Source organism: Lissotriton vulgaris, chromosome 2_1 (genome assembly GCF_964263255.1).
Source record: "Lissotriton vulgaris chromosome 2_1, aLisVul1.2, whole genome shotgun sequence".
Taxonomy (NCBI): domain Eukaryota; kingdom Metazoa; phylum Chordata; class Amphibia; order Caudata; family Salamandridae; genus Lissotriton; species Lissotriton vulgaris.
Window position 1 is genome coordinate 2,100,181,488 of NC_141687.1, and position 23,858 is coordinate 2,100,205,345.

A 23,858-nucleotide genomic window follows, 5' to 3' on the forward strand; every position below is an offset into this window, starting at 1 on the left:
GAGAGAATGCCTGTATGTCTGCGTGTGTGTGTGCGCGACGGCGGAGGGGTGGGGGGCGGGGTGCGACGGCGGAGGGGAGGGGTGCGACAACGGAGGGGTGGGGGGGGATGCTCGGTGCACGTGTGTGTGTGTGTGTGTGTATGCATGCGACGCTGGGTTCGCTGTATGTGTGGGTGCGTGCGTGCATGAGCGCTCGTGTGTGTCTGTCGCTGTTTCTGCGCATGCGCGTGTGGTGTAGCTGCTTCCCAGGAGACAGCAGCTGAGCGCGTTCGCGAGCGCGTGGCCAGCGGAAATCGCCTCCTTGAAGAGGCAATGCGCGTGACCAAGGCTGTCTCCTGGGAAGCATAGTCCCTGACATAAGATCTCGGCGGAGACGCGCTTACGCGCGTCTTTTAGCCGAGACCTAAAAAGGGAAAGGAGGAGGGGTGAACTCAATCGATACCCTGTTACTGTCAACATACATAAGGGGAGTGTGGCATGCTGATATTGGTTTTTCCACACATGAATTTTCTAGCATTAAAAGTGTGAGCCAGTTCTTGATATCCATGTACTTGATAGGGGACGTGAACTAGCCCTCAGAATAATTTTCCTCTCTCTCTCATTTGATCTACACCATGTAAAAAGCCTGTTCAGTGGAAGCTGACGACAAGCCTCTCCAACTTCAGTGTGATATTTCCAGACACAGCCTACAGCATGAGCTAGACACAAGAGTCTAGGTCCAAATTATGAAATTGTGACCTGGTGAAGGTGCAAAAAGTATCCAACCAAAAAGAACACTTTGCTGTGTAAGAAATTTTAACTTTCAGCTCAGAACTTTTCCTACCAAAACCAACTGCTTCAGCAGGATCTCATCCAATGGCTATTCGGCTTCCTCGGATACAGTCTGCAACCTTGTCCACAGAAGAATTTTAACTTCCATTTCAGAGACTAACTCCTAAGGTAAAATCTTTGACTGGGACGAGCCTGCTTGGCATATATGACTCACGCTCCATGGCAAATGGACTGAAACTGATCCTAGTTCCCTAGTCATCTGTGAAAAGTGATTACAGTGGTGCTTAACTTTTTCTTGGCACTTTTAAAGTTCATGTTTGCAGTTCCGCCTTTTGTTGTTTTGGTATATTTTTTTAATTAAATATGACTATTTTTATCAATTGAAGTGGGAATTGTATTGTGCTGTGTTTGACTTTTTAACTGTTTCGGTTCTAAATGATTTACACATATTCTTAAAGTTAAGCCTGTCTGCTCTGGGCCGTAACTACCAGGGGATTGCGCTCAGGTTTAAAATATTCAAAACTTTGTCTGGACCTAATAGGTGAATTACTTTATTAGTTGTATTGAAGAGCCCCCACACCAATTAATAACGTATTTCTTACAACTACTATATGAACAGTTTTGTGCGAGGATGAAAACAAGTAAAGAAATATCTGAGACCTGGCAGACTGAGAGGGTCACCCAACAGAGTTACCCTTTAGCCCCACTCTTGTTCACTCCGATTATGAAACCCATGCCCACTATGCTTGGAGTGAATTTGAATAGGTGGGTTAAAAGGTAAGTGAAATGTTGCACAAAGTGACCCTGTATGCATATGGCACATTGGTCTTTTTGAAAGATCCTGAACGATTGCTGTGGGATTCGTTGTTTGTTCAGGAGGAGAATGGTCCCATGTCTCGGTAATGAAAAAATTGGGCTAAACCCACCACCCTCGCACTGTCCTCGTTCTGAGTAGGGTTAGTGGATCACCTGGATAAAAATATGCTCCCTGACTTGGACCTGCAATGGCTGCCAAGGGACCTTAAATACTTGAGAATCAGCATGGCACACGATTAGTGGATTGTGTTGAGTTGAATATGGGGGAGTGCTGAGGGAGCATACATGACTCTTTGTCCTTCTACTGCAGTCCATACTAGGGAGAGTGGTCCAGATTCAAATCTTCTACGGTGCCACCATGTTTTCCAAGGTGTTATTTTGCCTTCTTATGAAAGGAATATTTTGTGAACTTGATATTTTGTTTTCATTCCTGGTCTGGGTGGGGTGCCCGATCTAGGGTCAAGCTGAGTATGCCAACAATGCCTTATTAATAGGTTGGATTAGGAGCCCTTGATATAAAATGGGATTACCGGTCCTCACAGATGTCGTTGGCTCGATAACACTCGTAACAGGTCGGATACTGTGCTGAGGGGATATCATGGCGCCATGGCTTTGAGGTCTCAGTTTAAGACTGGGTTGCCATACCTGTGAAAAATATGGTTTATTAGATCAACACTGAAAGTGGAACCATTTACAGCAGAAGGGCCACTTTGGGGTTAAGGAATTTACGTAAACCATATTCGGAATTAGGTGTGCTGGGTGGCAGGATTCTTGTTGATGGGCCATTTGTAAATTAAGCAAGCATTCCACACATTTGAGGAAGTCTGGACCCATTTTGAAGTGAGGAGAGGTGACTTTTATTCAATACTAAAGTAAGAAGCCTCAGTGCATTCAACAAAGCAATGGAATCTAGACTATTACAGTGACTGTATTCATTTACGCAAGGTGGATAGCCGCTGCCATCTATATACTTGCCAATTATGACAGAATGCTCTGGGTGCAACTAGCGGGTCAAACAAAAATGGGGCAGGGACTGTAGAGGCGGACTGCATTATGGCCATGATACACAGTAGGACCTCTCAAAGCAAAACCCAACTGAGATCATTTTAAATTCCTAGTCACTTCTGTGGTTAAACATAAAACGCCTGGCTTCTGTCCTTGCAGTGTGGGGGATGTAGCTGATTTGTACCACATGGTGTGAACATGCAGTGTGGTTGTGGGTGCGTCCAGATAATGTGCTCCGATTTTCAGGCAATTTTGCACCTAAGTGGTATGTTGGTAGAGTGAGATGTGGAGAACAACCCTACATGAAATCCTATTTAATAGAATATCCATGCCAATATGTGGGTCCCTTTTATAGTGATTTAATGTTTGCATACTGCCTCCCGGGTGCACAGGGACGTCTATCTCCATTTATGATGGTACGTTTGATGTTGTGCTTACCAATTACCAACCAGGTTGAATTTATTGTTTTGTGAGGTAATAGGGTAATATAAAAATGTTTCTTAAAACATTTCAAGTAAACCTGGACAAATCGTGTCTTCACAATAAACATTTTGGAAAAAAGTGCACATAAGGCTAAAATATTGAGAAGTATTTGTTTATAATTTAAATAAAAGTCAGTCTCAACTTGCTCAAAATTCCAAAATCTCACAAATGAATGAACTTCTTAGACAATGCAAATATTTGAGGGCTCGGATGAGCTACATTTTTGAAGATCTTAACAGTAGGATTTTCAGAGCAACCTGGGCGATTGGCTCAATTATTTGCAAAAGGCTAGCAGTCTGGCCATTAAGGAATCAGTTCATGGAATTATAAAAATGTTGGGAGGTAATACCACTGTGAGCCTCTTCATCTATGGTTGCCTGCCATAGTGGATATTTTTTAAAGAGTGACCGGATTGCCCTTGTGGACCAAAACTGGAGAGCATGTTCTTTCGTATATTCAATAATAGAAGCAGAATGCCGATAAACAGATAAGGATGCAGTGTTTTATATATTCTGCAACTTTTTATTTAACTTGTATTTCAGTGCATTATCTTTTCAAAATCATGGCTTGTGAACACCACAATGCAGACTTAAAAATGTTAATTCTTAGCGAATCATATCTACCTTCTTATGTCAACAATAACAATATACAACATTATTTACAACCTTGCAATCTGCAACTTCCAATGTAGATGCTGCTATTTGCAAGTGTGTTAATCAAAGGCTACTGTTTCTATGCCATGTTTATCTATTATATGGTCAAAAGTGCCATTTAATATGGATTCTTGAACTGAGGTTTTACAATTGAGTTGGAACCCCTGTGCAAATGCATTTGCTGTCCCAATTCTCAGATATGTTTGTAAGAAAGCAAGTCACTGTTCAGAAGGTCACACATTAAAAATGCTATCCTCTTACAAAACACCTACAAAGGACCCTCGTTTCTGACAACCACAAATCTCCTGAAGTTCCAGTGAAGGCTTAACATGTAGAACAAAAGCACTTCTGTGGTCAAGAAGGTCAAAAGTAGCAAATATGTTAAAACTGAAAAGTGTGAAAGAGATACAAAAGAGCGTTTGTTGCAATGTATACAGGCTCAATCATTACCATTTCAAAGAAGTGCTGGCAGAACATGCGTACGTTTGATAAGCGTTAAGGGGACTTCCTCCTTTCCCATGCAAGCATTGCAGCCCCAAACGGCGGAGGCTTCAGCAGCGAGAAGGCCGTAAGCAGCCTCAGTCATGCCGGTACAAATCCGATGAAACCAATTGTAGCAGGATACTTCACAGAGGAGGGAATCCTCATCGTCACTTAGTTCATCTTTACAAATTCCACACACGCAGGCAGATCCGAAGAAGGAGTTGGTAGAAAGCCTCGAATGGACTGAGGTTTTTATACTTTCTTTAGAAGAAGCATCCATTGGCTTTGTTCTAGGTGAAAAGACTGTCTCGTTGGCATGACCATCATTGATGCAGTCTGCAATGTCACAAAGAATGTCAATGTCAGTATATGCGTTCTGTCTAGTAACATTTTTGAAGTGATTATTGCTTTTGTTTGGAGCATGAGCATTTGTGTTGCAATTAATATTTTTCTCATTTCCTTCACAAAAGTAATGCCTTTGACTATAAGATTTGGGTGTATCTTTGACAATTTCCGGATGAACAGGAGTATATTTTGTTTCCACTTGAAAATGGAAGCGTGGATTAATGAAAGGTACAGATGACATAACGGAATTGAAGATTTGACTGGGGTGGGTTTGCTCTATCATCTTGTCAAATTTTTCACAGTGATTATGCTGCAAGGGCCGATTCATCAAATGCACATTTTGGCTTATCGAACTTGTAAACACTGTGTGTTTTCCGAAGGCAGGTTGATTGTATAAACCAGAGCTGAAGTTGTGGCATTGATTGACACCCATTTCCAGTGAATTTTGAAAGAGTTGTGGAATCCGGTTCCTAGGTAAATTCTGTCTACTCAAAGGATTCAACATTCTGGGCATAGCGTTAGTTGGCCTCCTGACACCTCCAAATCCCACATAACCAGGGAATCTAAAGAATGGATTTGTGGGAAGACACAGTCTGTTTGGGGGTGCATTGTAATGATCATCGAAAGGATTTACAGCTACAAGATGATCTGAACTTTGATTGAGTGGAGGAGCATATTCGGACTGTGGAAAAAATGCTGATCCCTGTAAAAAGTGAGAAAATACTTTATCATGTTGAGAAAGAAATGTGATGTTTGCTACTTCTAAGTTAAACAAACACATAGATTTAAAAAATAGATCTTACGCAATGCAGAAGATGCTATTTTTGATCATGTCCCCAATTAAGATCTATTTTGCTAATGTATGTAATATAGTATATTAGTAAATAATTGTGCACATATACATTGAGAAAATTGTTATTAATACGAATATAGGATGAAAGTGAAATGAGAAACACTGAATATTGTATAATTTACATAGGAAACCCAAATATGTGAGAGAATATTTAGTGAAAAATTTTTTACACTTCGGTATTTTTCTTGCGTCCTGTGTAAATCATAAAACCTAACCTCTAATACTTACTGTAACTACATTTCTTTTCATTACCTCCCATATATAAACTCTAAATGACACTGATAAACCTACCTTTGCACCTATTCCAAGGCTTGAAACTATCTATTATGTTCGCCATAGCTGTGAGTTGTTCCCTGTTGCACATTTTAACCCTAATTCTTATCATATTATCATATAGGCACACTGTTCTGACACCCAACCCTCATCCTAATCCAGACCCTAATTGTAATTCATTCTAACCTTTACAGTAGCAGATGATGTAAACTTTTCCCAAACCCTTATCCTAATCTCTAGTTCTAATGTCCGAGTTACTTACCTTCAGTAACGATGTATCTTGTAGAGACGATTCTAGCCGCAGATTCCTTCATGTAGAATTATCCCCAGGCGTGAGACTTTTTGCTAAAGCATCCCTGCGCAGCCGGGAAGGGGGGGGGGGCCTGGGGGGAGTTGGGGGTGGCGACTTTACCCGACTCCGCCCAGGCATTGTCCGCGTACGTGATGTCAGCGAGGTCACATGAGCCCCACCCCAGCGCGCCTACGTCAGTTTTCTTCTGAGAACTTTTCCGCGCCACAACGCAGAGCCATCGGATAAAACTGTGGGAGTATGGGAACAGTGTGCGAAAGAGCAGAAAAATTGGAAAAGGAATGGTGACAAACAACACCATAAGGAGCAGTGTCAACACTGCAGTTCCCAAAGCAGGGAAAGAAGAAAGAACAGAGCAGAGCCCTGAGCAGGCATCCTGCCAGTATGTAGACAGCCCCCCCCCGCGGAGACAAGGAACATATGCAAAATGTCATGACAACAACCCCCACCAAGAAACAAGGAAGGGGAGCCAGTACCAAGACAACAACAAGCCTCCAAGCAACCCCAGCACAGAGGCAACCACCCCCAAGGAACAAGGGCAAAGTCATGGCCCGATGACCCCAATCCAGATGTCAGCAGAGGGGCCAGGACCCTTAGTAACAAGGGGTAAGGGAGGGGAGGGAAGAGATTGACGACAAGCCCCCCAATCCTGGAGCAAGCAGAGCAGAGGGGCATAGGAGCACCCAAAAACCCAGCCTCCAAACCAAAGAGGAGGAAGGAACAAGCCACAAGATGGAGCAGCCCATCAAGAGCGAAAGAATGCACTCACAGAGGCCTTGCCACGCACTGGGAGGCGAGTGCCAAAGAGTAACTCAAGGGTCCTTGCAGAACGGGGAGGAAGGACGGGCCGTGAAGGAATCCGCGGCTAGAATCGTCTCTACCAGATACATCACTATCAAAGGTAAGTAACTCTTACATTAAGTAACTCCTACATCTGATAGAGACTACTAGCCGCAGATTCCTTCACATAGAATAGATACCCTAGCCACACCCACAGGGAAGGAAGGCCTGCGAAAGGACCCCACCAGCCTGGATACAACAGAGGGTCCCACATGGGACCAGACCAACAGACGAGGCGAGGAAGGAGTAGTTTGTTACCTGTAACTCCAGTTCTGTAGTAGGGGTATCTCTGTTATAAGAAAACAAAACAGGTATGTGGAGGGTCGAGGGGATGTTTAAAGACCTGTCTGCTCATACCCCTGAATACAATATACAACACACAAAAGAGCAGATCAGGTCTGGAGAAGAGTGTGTAGCTGTACTGGCCAGGGTGCAGATTAAAAGGATGCATACATGAGCACATGATGTTGAAAATCACTGGCTAGATGAATCCCATCAGACCACCCCTATGGTGGAATTTACGTCATCTGGGATGTTACTGATCATACCAAAACACAACCGACCATGTAGTGCCGATGTAGAAATGGATGTCAGGAAGATAGCCGTGACAATCATCAAAAAGTGATCATGACTAAGGTGCAGTGCCTATATAACAGTAGTGAAAATAAAATTAACTACATGTGCGTCGTAAGGTATTCAAAACGCACTTCATGTGTCAAAAGTTAAAAACACGCCGGGTAATAAAGTTACCCAATGGCGCAGTGATGAACGGTCGACATGTTTCAGCTCTAGGGACTTTCCCCAGCTTTCTTCAGGACCAAAGCTAGTATTGCTACTGCAACCGTAAGTGAATGTTAAATCAATATCAAACAATGTACTAAAAAATGAGTACATATCTACCAGGAACCATCACCGTTGAATGTCCACTGGAAGGCAAGGAGAACATCTTCTTCCTATAAAATGAAGTTTGATTTACAACAACACCATATATCAAATATACATCTAGACACCTACACATAAGCCGCACAGACAAAACACACTTAGCATGAATAATTGACATTCAGCTTGGTTTGAAAAAAGCTTAATAGCTCAAACAACATGAGGCATTTCCTCATGGTGCTACTCACCCAGCCTTGTGTGGGTGAAGACCCCACCTCACCCGGCAACCGCTCGGGAGTATGAGGCCCCGCTCTATAGTGTAGATAAAAGGAAACCATGAGTACACAACTCTATAATTTCCAAGCCAATTGCTCTACACAGGAACCCAACAGACGTGTGATAGTGCCCTTACTGTTCACCCTCGCAACACCAACATAACTGTCCATCGGACACATTACAGACCCAAATGCTAAAGTGCCCCTAGTCACTCGGACGAGAAAGCCTACTCATGTTTGAGCCAGTGTAGGTGTTCCTCATCGGTTGTAAAAAACATATCCTGGAAAACAATATATAATTATGTGTACCCCCGGACTAGTGGTCAGGAATAACCATGGTAAAGGGTTCAACAGATACCCAACAAAATTTAAACAGTAAAATCCCTGGTGAACACCTAGGAAACTCATGGGCTTAACAGACCATCAGATAGTTTACTCAAGTTACCGCCCCTATACCACGAGACTCAATAATGCGAGTCACCACAATTCTACCACTAACCAATAGCAGTTAACTATAGCGGGTTACCCAGAGGACAGACCTGTCCGTCGGTGCCACGGATTGTGACCCGAGCGGAAGTGGAGGTGTCGGTGTAACCGCCCCTCGTACCTTTATAGCCACCGTTAATCAAAAGAAGTGGCCGTGATCGCCATTAAAAAACATCAGACTCTGGCGTGAAAGAGAAGACACTGGTCATACGCGCGTGCGCAATAGCGCGAAACAAACTGTGGGCGTCAGCGTGAGTAAAGAGATACTACTCTAACGCGCATGCGCTTAGACGAAAAACTCGAAGTTAGTGACTTCTAGATCGTTATTATCTATCCAATTGTAAGAAGGAAAGTCCCAACTAACAGTAAATAGGGACAAGGATACCGGGGGTGCAGGTGGTTAGGACAAAACCCAAATATACAGGCAATGTTGTTCTACCTTGAAGAGCATATAATGAGTAGCTACTTTGGTCTAAGCAGCACCCTAAGTCATTATGTATGTACGATTGGAGGACCGTTTTACGTGTCCTACGCCTGATGTATATTTATTTCAAAAAGGGTTTAAGGTGAAGTATCTCGGGTCAGGTGAAGTATATCAGGATATGTTTTTTACAACCTATGAGGAACACCTACACTGGCTCAAACATGAGTAGGCTTTCTCGTCCGAGTGACTAGGGGCACTTTAGCATTTGGGTCTGTAATATGTCCGATGGACAGTTATGTTGGTGTTGCGAGGGTGAACAGTAAGGGCACTATCACACGTCTGTTGGGTTCCTGTATAGAGCAATTGGCTTGGAAATTATAGAGTTGTGTACTCATGGTTTCCTTTTATCTACACTATAGAGCGGGGCCTCATACTCCCGAGCGGTTGCCGGGTGAGGTGGGGTCTTCACCCACACAAGGCTGGGTGAGTAGCACCATGAGGAAATGCCTCATGTTGTTTGAGCTATTAAGCTTTTTTCAAACCAAGCTGAATGTCAATTATTCATGCTAAGTGTGTTTTGTCTGTGCGGCTTATGTGTAGGTGTCTAGATGTATATTTGATATATGGTGTTGTTGTAAATCAAACTTCATTTTATAGGAAGAAGATGTTCTCCTTGCCTTCCAGTGGACATTCAACGGTGATGGTTCCTGGTAGATATGTACTCATTTTTTAGTACATTGTTTGATATTGATTTAACATTCACTTACGGTTGCAGTAGCAATACTAGCTTTGGTCCTGAAGAAAGCTGGGGAAAGTCCCTAGAGCTGAAACATGTCGACCGTTCATCACTGCGCCATTGGGTAACTTTATTACCCGGCGTGTTTTTAACTTTTGACACATGAAGTGCGTTTTGAATACCTTACGATGCACATGTAGTTAATTTTATTTTCACTACTGTTATATAGGCACTGCACCTTAGTCATGATCACTTTTTGATGATTGTCACGGCTATCTTCCTGACATCCATTTCTACATCGGCACTACATGGTCGGTTGTGTTTTGGTATGATCAGTAACATCCCAGATGATGTAAATTCCACCATAGGGGTGGTCTGATTGGATTCATCTAGCCAGTGATTTTCAACATCATGTGCTCATGTATGCATCCTTTTAATCTGCACCCTGGCCAGTACAGCTACACACTCTTCTCCAGACCTGATCTGCTCTTTTGTGTGTTGTATCTCTGTTATAGTCATAATCTTGTGAATAGTCCCGCCCATGTGCGGGGACCCCGGAGCTATCGAAATAGTCTCTTAAGTTGTCTTCCTCTGCACTCTTGCATAGACACTTAAGAGAAAATCAAAGACAAATAATGCAGCCTAAAACTACAAGGCTACATTGGCCAGCACTTCATGTGGAAGTGAAAAAGGATAGCCAAATAATGTCAAAATGTACACATTTTGTTAAGTTTCACGCATAGAGAAACTCCCCTTCACAAAAATTCTTTGAAATGATAGAGAGGAAGGGTTGGACAGACTTCACCGAGGTCGGCGTCAGAAACAGCTCCATGGCCGGTTCCTCCAGTCCTGGCACCAAAGGGCGAGAGAGATGTCTTTTGTGCAAAGTCTCAAAGATCACAGAGGTAGAAGGAGTGGGTACCGTCAATGTGATCCCTAACTTTGCTGCCCAACTCAGCAGCACATCCTGGAATGTCACAATGCCGTCCACAGGCGACACTCTCGTAGGAGGAGAGTCCGATAACGTGGGAGAATACCTCCGGTCACTGGAAGAGTCCGTGTGACGGGACCGTGACCTTTCCCTCCGATGGCGATGACGGGACCTTGTCGAAGAGCAAAGCTCGCTGCGAGAGCGATACCTCCCTCTTGACCTTGACCTAGACCTCCTGGGTCTCGCAGGAACCGCCAGCCTTGGAGGAGGCGGAAGTGGAGGAGTCGGAGCTGGAACCCCAGGTTGTGGTTGTGAAGGCCGGGGAGGTGGTGGAGGAGGAGGCGGAGGTGGTGGAGGCGGAGGAGGAGGCAGTGGCGGAAGAGTTGGAGGCGTAGGAGTCCTGGGCATAGAGGGCAAATAGGTCAGTGAATAATCAGATTCCGGTGACCTAAGCACTCTCCTCTTCTTACGAGCAGGCCTCGAGGAGGATGCTCTGGAGGCAGACCTCTTTGCGGACGAGCACCGGCGCCGCCATGATAGGGAACTCGACAATAAAGATGATAGACCAACCACCGAGGCACTGAACACCGTCCTGGGCCTTGACTGTCTCCTCGACGTCGATTTTTCTCTCCTTGACGTCGCCCTCTTCGACTTCCCTGTTCTCGACGTCGATCTTCCAGACGTCGACGAACTCCGATGTTGAATGTCTTCTCCTCGACGTCAACTTGTCTCTCCTTGACGTCGACCTTTGTGTCGACATTGACGGCGAACGGCGGTGTTGCCTCGGCGGCCAGCGCCTTCACCTTCGGGATACATCACAATGTCGATGGTGTGTCGACGCCGGTGAAGTCCTCAACCTCGTCAGAGGTCTCGACGTCCTACCCCTCGACGTCGAACGGCGACGCCGCTTCGTCCCAGAGCTCTGGGTCGACAGGGAGCATATGGTGGTCATACCTCTCGACGCCGAAGCAATAGACGCCGACTGGGACCGGTGCCTTTTCTTGACTGGGGAGCCCACCAGAGGCCGATGCACGGGCAGAGGACGATGACAGATTCCCTCCACGCCCAGAAGTCCCACCTGGTTCTTGGGGTCTCCTCTGCTCCAGGCCTTGGAGACGAAACTTCTCCCTGTCACACAGGGTCCTCCTGGAGAAAGAGTGACAGATTTCGGAGGAGTCAGGGACATGGGTGGAGAGGAGGCAGAGTATTCATTAATCAAAAGAGTAGAATGGACACTGGTTTCTACAAAACCATTGGTTTTATTTATCGAAAACCCTCATAGACTTCCTGGTATTGTCAAAGCGGTATATCTTTTTTCCGCCCCATCAGGAGTCATGGCATAGTCATTGGGTAATCGATTAACGTGCAGGATGCCTGCCTCACCCGAGGCTACCTCTGGTACATGTAGAAGTGTCCAGAGATCAAAAAAGGAAAGGTAAAAATAGTGTCTTAATCAAAGAAAGATTTTTTTTTAATATTAATAACTAGGCACTATTGTTAAAAAAGTATTGTGATATACTGGTAGTCGAGTTACTGAACTACCCTATCTTTTGAAAAAAGTGTCAACATGTTTCAGCTCACTGGGCCCAGTCGGGTTTAAGGAGCTTTCGTCAGGACAAAATAACATAAAGAACGGACATACACAAAATAGTTGGAAAAGTAGTCACTCACACCATTTGTGTGTGATTCATTGTAGCATTCGGAATTCACATGCTTATCTGTGCACACTTCACACTTCAACAAGGGCCCCAGAGTCGCTTCTGGTATTTTACCATGCGGTACGTTCTCCTGCCCCTTGTGCTGACTCTGCCCCAATAGTGCCTAGTTATTAATATTAAAAAAAAATCTTTTTTTGATTAAGACACTATTTTTACCTTTCCTTTTTTGATCTCTGGACACTTCTACATGTACCAGAGGTAGCCTCGGGTGAGGCAGGCATCCTGCACGTTAATCGATTACCCAATGACTATGCCATGACTCCTGATGGGGCGGAAAAAAGATATACCGCTTTGACAATACAAGGAAGTCTATGAGGGTTTTCGATAAATAAAACCAATGGTTTTGTAGAAACCAGTGTCCATTCTACTCTTTTGATTAATGAAAACTTGTTTATGGGGAAATGAATGGACTTCTAATCCTCTTCCCTCCCAAAATTTTGATATAAGAGGAGGCAGAGTATACATACTCTGTGGGGGTCAGATTTAGCCTTCTTCCTACACACAAAGAGAAGGCAAAACTGGCTAAAAAAAACAGCAACTGGAAGAGGAAGACCCCAGACGTCGAGTGAAACACTCAAAACAATGGAAAAGTGCCAACAATTAAAGTAATACCCAAAAAGGTACAGCTCAATGCTCCAAGGTCCTGCTAGCAGGAGCCTGAAAAAAGAACTGAAAGTAAAGCACACACGACTAAAGAAGCAATAGCAACATACATACACGCCATGGAGAGCATTGGCCCGAAGGCGACCAGAACTCTCTAGCAGAGTGCAAGCTATATAACAGCTACCACTACCCCACATAGGGTAAGTCAAGTCCCAAGATATGGGAACCCTCTTTGGAAGAAACTTCCACAGCAGAGGAAAAACAAAAGAGTCACGGGGATGAAAAACCGGGGGAAGGCTTGTCAAGCAGCCCAGGAATAAACAGAAGGCCTAATCTGAGGGCCAAGTCCGTAAAGACAACTCAGTCAACAAAGGGGCCGTCCAGCAGCCAACAATGCCACAGTCCCAGCAAGCAGGACTCGAGTGGCCATAAACACACACCACATCAAGGGCAACCAGCCCAAAAGAAGGTCCAGAACCAGTTAAACTCAATAGTCAATGAGGAGGGGAAGGAGGAGGAGGAGGAGGAGGATGGAGCCGCCGCCAAGAACCTTTGGATGGCGGAGTCTGCCGGGGCATGGAATATTTGAATGGAAGATCAATCAGCCGCTCCCAAACGTTTTCAGGGAACACACCGTCCCAAAGCCAGGCATGGAGAAGGAGGGCGACTGAGGAAGCCATGGCCCGGCCCAGCACCTCCAAGATGTCCAGAGCGGAGCGGAGAATAAACACCACTAGCTCCCAACGCATGATGCCCTAAGTCCACCTGAACAGTCTCTTGTGAAGCTGCAGATCCCAAGGACTCAGCCGAGTCCCACAAACAAGAGGTGGCCCTAGCCAACACACAAGGTGTTAAGGGCCCGCAGGGCAGCGCTGGTCGAGGCGAACATGTTGTGCCCCCAAGAGTCCAGCCAGCGAGCCTCCCGAGACGGCGGAGTCAACAGTGGCGGCAAGGAGGGAAAAGCACTCCACTAGAGTGGACTGGAGGTAGAGGGGTGGAGGGAAAGACATGACGGGTCACGCAGTGCTGGAAGGTGCTGGTGCAGGAGGTGTTGAGGCACGGGATTCCGTAAGGCGGCAAGGGATGTCGAGGATCAAGTATGCGGAGGCGTTCAGGATGCATTGGAGTTGTTTCTGGAGTTTCGCCGGGGGCTCCTGCGTAGAGCACGTTTCCGTAGTCCAGTCTACTGCTGACGAGGGCCTGGGTGACCGTCCTTCTCGTTTCGGTGGGGATCCACTTGAAGTTCCTTTGAAGCATGCAGAGGGTGTTGAAGCAGGATGTAATTTGTACATGTAATAAACTTTACAACGAGCGAGCCATTCTCCTCAAACGAAGCTTTAATGTGAGAGGCATTAGGTCATGCAGAGCAGCCATAACTGCGTGCCTAAATCCATCGGACCCTCAACTGAATGGTAGACTGATCAAATTCCTTAAAGTCTTTTCAAAGCTTTGTTAAAAGGGTCTGAAATCGGGCAAAGAAAAATGGACAAACTTTTGGCTACTGAATTTTAATAATTTCATGTATGGCAGGCAGCAATGAAATGATGAAATGAATATAGTGTGTACTCCAATTTTAATCTGTTTTGTATATACATAAGGTTTTTATATATTGTTAAAGTTTTAATTAACTAAACAATAAACATTTACTTACTTACATTCCGCAGTGCTTCATGTGCAAAATATGAAGTGCAGGTGCTCAAATGTTTTTCGAAGGCCACACTTACTTTTCTCTGGCTCCACCCACTTTCTCCACTGGCAAAGAGACACGTGGTTGCATCTTATGTGGAGGGAGATGCACCCACATTTAGCAGGGCATCTAAAAAGTCCCAAAGAGACATGTGGTTGCTTCTCATTGATGTAGGTTCCCATCAGCACTACCATGCTGCACACAACATCGAGTGGAGAATCTCTTGCAGTTGCCACTTGTGGCCCCATCAATGGCAGTAACGCTTTGATGGCATGCCAATGCATACAGTAATATCAGCCTGAGCCTGCCCTTACGAACATGGGAGTTTTGCAGTCCTCTCAGCAAGGGCCTGTCCTAGGCTGAACCCATGACCCTCAGATCTCGTGTACCAATCTTCGTAGCCGGGAATTAGACCCCGATCTATCATCAGTAAGCATCAGCAGACTCTGCAGATTGCAAGCTGGGGTTCCACTTCCACACTGAGGCCAGCACAGTTAAAAAACCTGTGTGCCTGTGTACAGCCGGTGGCAGCTAGCCTAGGACTAGGCGGCTGCCAGCCAGGCAGTGCAGTGCACTTATCTCATCATTCATTCATGCAGCATGCTACACAGAGAGACAGTACTACCATACGGTGGTGTGGGGGTGACCTGCTGATGACCGTCACGTTCCCCCCTAAAAAAGCAGCGTTGGTTTGGCATGGCATGGGCGGCACATTGTTGGCATCATAATGATCATTCATGGCATGGGCGCATGGTGGCTACCGCGCTAGTTAAGTTGCTCAACTAAGTTAACTTCTTATCTTCAGTACTGCTCAACACTACTGCAGTCTATTATTAACTTAAACTTAGTGGTCATTCGTGCTGGGCCGGGACACACCGACTGCAGTGCAGCACTGCCTTAGGCTGCTGCTTAGGGCAGCATTAGGTCTGCCGCCTGCCTGTCACTGCCTGCCTGTCTCACCTGGTGCTGTTACCGGCGGTACAGTACTACTAACAGTACTACTACTAGTGCTACTGCCAGTCCTGGACTCTTCAACGCCAACGTCGTCATCGGGTAGTGCTGGTTGGCTCGTGTTGTAGTAGTTGAACTAGTCGGACCCAGTAAGATGACTCGGTGTGGTGGGGTGCGGCCGGCCCGTGAGGGTATGGTGAGGCGTGGCAAATGTGCAATCTGAAAAAATGAAACTGCGCATGAATGTTGGATTTATAACACATGTGTTGTTGGATTTATAAGCATGCCACGCTGCCTACTGCGCACAACCCCAAACCCGGCAGACCAAAACCCAGCCCAAATCAGTGTCCCTCCCGATCTGCCCACCGGGCCGGCAACACTAAACTAAGGGCCGCGGCGCCACGCCATCAACATATCAAATTGAGAAGAGATTCATTCAGCATCATGAATCTCAATTCTCCTCTTGGCATCCTGGTTGGTGATCATGGAATTATGGGGTATGGGGGGGCAATGGCACCTACCTACTACGCTACTAGTAGTTAACTGTTAAAGCTACTTCTACTGTGTCTGTGCTCAGCTTAACTCACTGGCTTAACCTTGGCGGCGCCCCAGTTTGTTCGTAATGAGCCAGGCCTGATCTTGCCTGCGGTATGCCTCACCTGGGTGCTGTTGGCCGCCGGGCGGTACTGGCTACTAACTACTGCTCTGCTGCCACTGCCAGCCAGTCCCTTTAATACCAACGTCGCCGTCGGGTGGGTCGCGCTGGCTGGCACTCAAAGTGACCGAGTTGAAGGCTGTGGCTGGCCGCCCGTTGATTGAACCACGATTACTCGGTGGTGGGGTGCGGCGGTGCGGGTATGCTGGGGCATGGCAATTGATGCGCAATCTGAAATATGCGCACGTTCCTTCCTGCCGCACAACCCCAACCCCTGCAGAACTAAAATCCAGCCCAATTCCAACCACCTACCGGGCAGGGACACATCTTTAAGGGCCGCGCACGGCCTCCACGCCATTAACATATGAGACAAACACTGGCTGCCGCTGCAGAATTTGAGTCATTCATGATTGAGAAAAAGAAGATTGAGATTTTTTCATTCATGAATCTCCATTTTCGTCTTTTGACTCAACCAGTGCAGGCCAGGGCACAGCTGCAGACGAGCTGCCCGCAACACAGTTCGCTGGGAGAGACTGGACCGGAGTACTAGTACTACTGCCTGTGGCCGATAGTGCGGGGTGTGGTAAATAAAATAATTACCCTGTCGGAGTTTCTATACATTAACAAGGATCGTGCATATAATGAGAGGCAGAGTCCGTGGTGTCCGATTCAGAAGGGCTTTATTCAATAACTCGAGTTACTGGAGAATCGGGTTCCATCTCCACTAGGGATCAGGAAGGATCGTCATCTGAATCTTTATTCACAGAACACATTATATATAGTTAAAACATACATTGACTTGGATAGAGAAGGAGGAGCGCTACAGGTGGAGCAAGTGAAATAGAGAGATAAGAGCACATGGGCGTGAAAAAGGCGTGTAAGAAGGCGTACACATGGGTGTTCACTCGATGAGTCATAGGTGTGTCATAGGTGGGTGGATACATGGAGGGGGTCTGCATGGTCAGCAGGAACCTTTACCCTACTGGTGCGCGCAAACTGGTCATGACGTAGAATTGACGTGTAACTGGGGGAAGCCAGGAGGAGCTGACTTTCGTGCTAGTAGAGGAGTCTTGGATGTCAGGACGACCTGCACCTCTGGTACTATCTGATATCTTGAGCTTGGAGGATGTATTGTCTGACTTAAAGGTCGCTGGAGCAAAGGCTGAAAAGGCTGCTCATCACTAAATGCTAGTGTGTGCCTATATTTCTTCGTGCATTGCATGGGGCCATGGGCCTTCTATGGAGTCGGGTTCTGTAAATCACTTGAATGGAGACAGAAAGGCTAGGCCCTATCTTCTGCTGGCGGAATATGTTTTCCCTTTTCATTAGACAGGAATGTGTTTCTGTGGAGCAGAGCAGATAACTGTAGGCAAAATACTGTCTTGGCAGGCCAGGCTGGGCACCTCTCGGCTGAGCAGGAAGTATGTGAGAGGTCAGGGATACATAGCTAAACTGCAGCTTTCAGATTATCAGGAGGCTTGGAGCCTGAATTCGGGTCCTGGCTCGGCTGAGCCATAAAAACAACTTCATCTCGACATTGAAAACGTGTACCATGTAAATGCATTGGCAACATAGGCCTCAGTGCAGAATTAACGTTTCATTCATGGAGGGCCTGATAACTGACATGCTAACATTGGACGGAAATGCAGAGGCACTATTATTACAGGCATGAGAAGGGAATTGCATGGTGACATGGACATACATGGGGTATATGTACAGACATAGGGTGCATGTAGGGGACACACTGGCCACGTAAAATTTCTATTTCCTCATTCCCTCCTTGTTCCCTACTGTGCCCTTCAGGACACATCGATATTCATGATACCATATATATGATCATGCAGCATCATTTGCTCATCTTTATTCTTTTGTATACGTGCACGTGGACGGGGACGGGGAATACAGGCAGTGGCACACAAGCCGCAAATCGCTGGGCCACATTGTAGACAGAGACAGCAACTGAATATAACAAGCAGTATTATTCCTAGGAACGACAGTACATTCCATCTCCATGCTGATATTACACTCCAGAAGCAACTGGACCAAGTCCATGCGCCTGGATTTTGGTGTATCTCGTGAGCTATCTTATGGAGTCTTGTTATTGCTGCGTATACGGATGGCGCGTTATTTGGAATAAACACACAACTACTGGAGCCGATCACTCTACAAGCCCCGCCCCTATCTGCCAGGATGACGTCAAGAACAAGGCGATTCTGAAGAACAACAAGTCTCATCGCAGACTGCTCCTCTGTCAAGTTTGCTAGAGCAGAAGTAGTCTCATTCACTACTGCTTCAAGAGTTCTTGTTAACCTACGTATTAATTTACTGTTTTGGACGGGACCTATGAAGAAAAAGAATCCTCTATTGAAATCTGTATATTGCTCCAGAGCTGTCTCAGTCTGATCGACAACTGGGGAATCGGTCTCCCTCTTGTGTCTAACATGTACTAGTCGTGAATCTCAATGTTAATGGGATGGGGCTAGAAAAACAGGTGGCAGTAGGAACGCTATATAACACGTCCCACCCCAGTCTAATGGCAGACGCACATAGGCTGTCTGACCGCAAATAAAATAGGAATGGCGGGAAGCTTTGAAAGTAGACTTTCCTTTATCATTGAACTCGACTACAGTATTACAATCACTGTGTCCTAAATGCACTGAGCCTTTCTTTCTAACGCATAATTCACCTTTTACTGGTAAGACTGTTATAAACGGTGAACCTGTGTTTTTCTCGGACTGGACATTCAGAATCATAAAGTTAAGGGAAACATTTCCTTGGTCGTACACTTCATTTTCTAGATCTGTTCCTTTCCTTTGGGGAAAACCATCTTTGTCTGGGAAACATGCCTTATTCAATACTATATTTAAGTCTCCCCAGGTCCATTCACTCTGGGAATCTGTGAACTTTCTGTCTTGTGATGACTTTAAAGCAAACCATGCTCCGCACGAACCATTGTGCGAAAACGGAAAAGGAAAGAGGGGCAAAACTCCCTTCGTTTTCTGATAAGGTGGGAGTCGGCCACATACCCAGCAATTTGTTACATTGCTGGTCTGATGAGAATAGTGCAACATGCGAATAAAAGTATTGTTGCGCAGTGCTAGTCGATATGATAGTTCATGAGGTGGCAGATCACTGAATGTGTGCTCTACAGTGTCATTGGAGAGAGAATGTATATGTGAAGCAAGAGGAGGAAAGAAAACATGTAGCGTCAAGCTGATACATATAATCGATATACTTAGAAGGAACATAATGATCAGAGTTACTATACATCTGCTGCGTAAGGTCTTGCAGTATTTCTCTTTCTTATCTCTCTGTCTACTACTCGGGTCTACGATCTTATACATGTCAGGAACCTGTCTAACCGATTCACCACAGGGTGGACTTAAACAATTAAACGCTGTCTGACTTACTAGACTGTAATTTGGACCTGTATTCCTGTTGCGGAGTCTTTTCTAGCAAAGGGGGTTTTGAGTCACTGGTTTCTGGGCAGTCCTTAGTTTCGATTACAGTTCCGTGTCCATGGAATCTTTTAACGTGCTGGGCATGGATCCAGCCCTTCCTTCCCTCGACCTTGACGGCAGTCCTCGTCGTGAGCAGTACTAACTTCGGTGCTCGCCAGCGGGGCTCGAGAGGACTTGAACGATCAAAGTTCCGCACCAACACTGTATCTCCAGGAACGATGGAGTGTTCCTTTACTTCGGTATTGTCGGGGAAGGCGGCTGCAACCTGTGAACGACAAGAAAGGAGTGCAGACATCAAGGAAGCCAGGTAATCTGTCAGCATATTACTGTCAACATCGGTAATTCTTTTTGGCATAGGCGTACCCCACATGTTCGGCGGTCTACCAAAAACCACCTCGTAAGGGGACAGTCCTGTTCTGGAATGAGCTACCATACGCATGTAAAAGAGGGCAACCGGCAAGGCTACCATCCAATCCACGCCTTTTTCCGCACAGACTTTCGCTAATTTTGTCTTAAGTGTCTGATTGTGTCTCTCTACAAGGCCTGCTGCCTCTGGTTGTCGTACACAATGGAACTTCCACTGGTACCCTAGCAGAAGAGATACTTGTTTCATTAATTCAGAGGAGAATGGCTGACCGTTATCTGAGTACACGACACGATGCAATCCATAACGTGGAAAAAACTCTCGAACCAACTGCCTGGCAGTGGTTACAGCAGTGTAATCTGGGACTGGATACGCTTCTGTCCATCTAGATAGTGCACATACAACTACTAGGACATATTTATATCCTCTACATCTGTCCATCTGGATATAATCCATCTGGAGGACTTCAAAATGGTGGTCAGGAGGATGAAATCCACCTTGTTCCACTGGAATGCCTTTGCCTGTATTGAACTGGCAACAGATCATACAGGTACGTGGTTGTGGAGAAGTGTGGCTCAGGGGTTAGAGGCGGCAGACCCGGAAGCTGAGATCGGCCCTGGACCAGGGTTCAATTCCCGCCTCGGCGGGTCTTGGGCTCAAAAATTCCACGGACTTGATAATTCTCGCTCCGGTGCCTTCTCGACTCACGGGTTCACACTCTGCGACTCTGGGCAATAGCTTGCTTAATCTCCACAACGGCCCCTCACTGCGGGATGCCTGGCTTTCACCTTGTGGATACCCTGCCGGGGTTATCTCACAGGGGAATACCAGGACGGGTTCCCTAAGCAAGCGCTGGGAAACCCTTTGTGGGTAGCTGTGCGCTATATAAGCTCAAATACATTTACATACTTTCTGTTTTGCTGCTGCACGCAGGTGCCTGTTGAACCAAATATTCTGTAAACTGTCTAGCATAGCCTTCTCTCCTAAGTGTGCAGGACTATGTGCTGTGTTTATGATGACTTGAACCATGGAGTCAGGAAGAAACCATGTAGCTTTGCCTTTTGTCATCCACCCCTGGTCAGTCTGGACCCCTCTTTGTTCAGTCCATTTCTTTATCTCGTCTGGAGTGGCATGTGTCTGTATGTCGAGTACATCTTGTGAGGGATCCCTGACTGTCATGCAATTTGTCAGTGATGGTACTTCTGTCTTTGTCGTGTCTGTTGGAGTCTGGGCTGTAAGTTTAGCCGTTCGATCTGCCAGGTCGTTACCCTGGGAAATGGTGTCAGTGAATTTCGTATGTGCTTTGCACTTCATGATGGCTATGGCTGTAGGCAAGTGTATTGCTTCTAACAGAGCCTGAATAAGGGGACCATGCTGAATTTTGGCCCCATGAGAGGTCAGGAAACCTCTCTCCTGCCATAACACTCCGAAGTCATGAACGACTCCGAAAGCGTACTGTAAATCTGTGTATATGTTTACTTTCATGTTCTTGGCTCGTATGCAGGCTTGTGTCAGAGCGATGAGCTCTGCTGCTTGTGCTGACAATGTGTCAATTCGTTGTGTCTCTATGACTTCAGTATCAGTGGTCACTGCATATGCGGCCACTAACTCTCCTGTGCTTGTTCTCATGCATGAACCATCTACATAAAGTGTCAGATCGGGGTCTGGTAATGCAATGTCTGTCAAGTCTTGTCTTGGTTTCGTCACTGTATTGATTACTTCCACACAGTCATGTGGTGCAGTGTCTGCTGTGCTTGAGGGCAAGAGTGTCGCAGGGTTCAGTATATTGCATCGTCTGATCTCTATGTGTGGCTGGAATAATGTCAGTTCATATCCTGTCAGTCTCGCTATAGTCAGGTGTTGTGTCTGAGTCCTGTTCAAAAGAACTTCCACGGAATGTGGAACCTGTACTGTCAGGGGGTGTCCTAACACTATGGAATCACTTTGTCTTATTGCTAGGGCTGTTGCTGCAACTGATTTCAGGCACGCAGGCAGAGCCTGGGCCACTGGATCCAATGTACTAGAAAAGTAAGCACAAGGCTTGTGTTTTCCTGCTTGATCTTGTGTAAGGACAGACAATGCAGTACCTTCTCGTTCAGTGACAAAAAGTGTAAAAGGCTTGCTGTAACAAGGAGTCGCTAAAACTGGTGCTTGACATAGAGCTTTTTTCAATTCTTCAAATGCAAGTGTATGTTCTGGTGTCCAAGGGAGGACAGTCTAAGACGCTGCCTCCTGTGTTGTTAACTGACGTAAATAATTAATTTACCATCTTAATTTCTATGCAGGTAAGTACTTAATCAATAATAACTCAGATCGGAAGAAAGAAGACAGAGTCCGTGGTGCTAGAGTTCTTAGGGGTTTTATTCCTTAAAAAGGAATGGTCATGACCAGGATATCATGTTCTGACCACCACAAGGGTGTCAGAAGGGATAGAGCAATATTTTATTGACAATACATAGCTTATATACTTGATTTACACCATAGAAAACAATATAGTAGGCGTAACAGCTGAGAGGAGACAAGATAACAGCATCCACGTGTTACTAGTACGTAATCAGGAGGCGTGGACTAGGCGTGAACTGGAGGTGTGTGCTAGAAACGTCACAGGTAGGTGTCACTAAACAGAAATGTTGCAATGTCAGCAGAAATTGGAAGCTTGGATGCGCGCGCAGCTGCATGACGTGTGAATGACGTGAAGCTGGAGGGTGCTGGGGACTTGACATTTGAACTAGCGGAAAGAGACAGAAGTCTGGCATGTCAGATCAACTTGTGTTTTCTATCATATCTGATATCTGATGTTTTAGGAACTGAGTTATCTGGGCGGAAAGGTCTCTGGGGTAGAAGCTATTCTATACTGGCTGAGAGTGCGTGTATAAGCGCCTGAGTGTCTGCATGAGAAGCGTGGGGCATGGGCCTTCCATGGTAGCATGGTAACGGGAGCTATGAATTACTTGCATAAAGACAGCGTGGCCGGGCCCTTTGGCTCTGCAGCTGGGGAATGTTTACTTAAGCTAGTAGGCAGGAATGCATCTTCGAGGAGCAGATCAGATAATTTGAAGGTTGAAGTCAGTCTTGGCAGGAAGCAGGCTGAGCTGAGCGCGATGGGCTGCGCTGGAAGTAAGTCAGGGTTCATGGGTACAGAGGCAGCCTGGGCTGAGGCTTTCGGAGTCAGAAGCCAGAAAAAAGGCTCGATGGCAGAAATTCAGGGCCTACTCAGCCAGAGCTGAAAAACGTGAAAGTACACCACAAAAAGACGTTGGCATGGCATACTTAGGAACGGTCTATTCAACCCATTCAGGGTGGGTCTGAAAGAAGACATGTTAACGTTGGACGCAAATGTATTTGCGTCTTCATAGCTGGCACAGGAGGGAAGTTACATGCACTTTAAGCTGGTACATGGAGTCGGTGGGGTACACGATAGGGAACACAACATGACCAAAATTTATATTTCCTCATAACTGTATGAGTGGTTTTGCCAGATATGCATACTGAGGAATCCATTGTCTGCAGTAAGAAGTGAGGCCAATGAAGGCCCGTACTTCCTTTTGTGTCTTTGGCTGCGAAAGATTGGCAATTAACTGAATGCGGTCTTGTGTCAGCTGTCTACCCCTCTTGGACAGCAAGTGTCCAAGGTATACCACTTGCTGTGCACAGAATTGCAACTTTGAAGGGGACACTTTGTGCCCCTTGTCTGCCAGAAAGTATAAGACTGTCAGTGATGCACGTTCACAGTCTCGTTCTGTTCGTGCTGTGATCAGGATATCGTCTACGTATTGGAGAAGTGCGGTGTTGGCAGGCATTTGAATACTGTCTAGTTGTCTCTTTAATGCTTGACTGTAAATACTAGGACTTTCTG

The 23,858-nt window shown here is 46.0% G+C and overlaps 1 protein-coding gene across 1 annotated transcript in view; it reads right to left on the reverse strand.

Annotated features, from left to right (window-relative positions):
• Positions 1–3,580: 3,580 nt before the first annotated feature.
• Positions 3,581–23,858, reverse strand: part of PYGO1 (pygopus family PHD finger 1) — a 46,911-nt gene continuing 26,633 nt past the window's right edge. Inside the window, exon 3 of the mRNA XM_086959016.1 lies at positions 3,581–5,259. Within this exon, the coding sequence (XP_086815142.1) occupies positions 4,183–5,259 (1,077 nt within the window). The 3' untranslated portion in view covers positions 3,581–4,182. The remainder of the gene's footprint in view (positions 5,260–23,858) is intronic.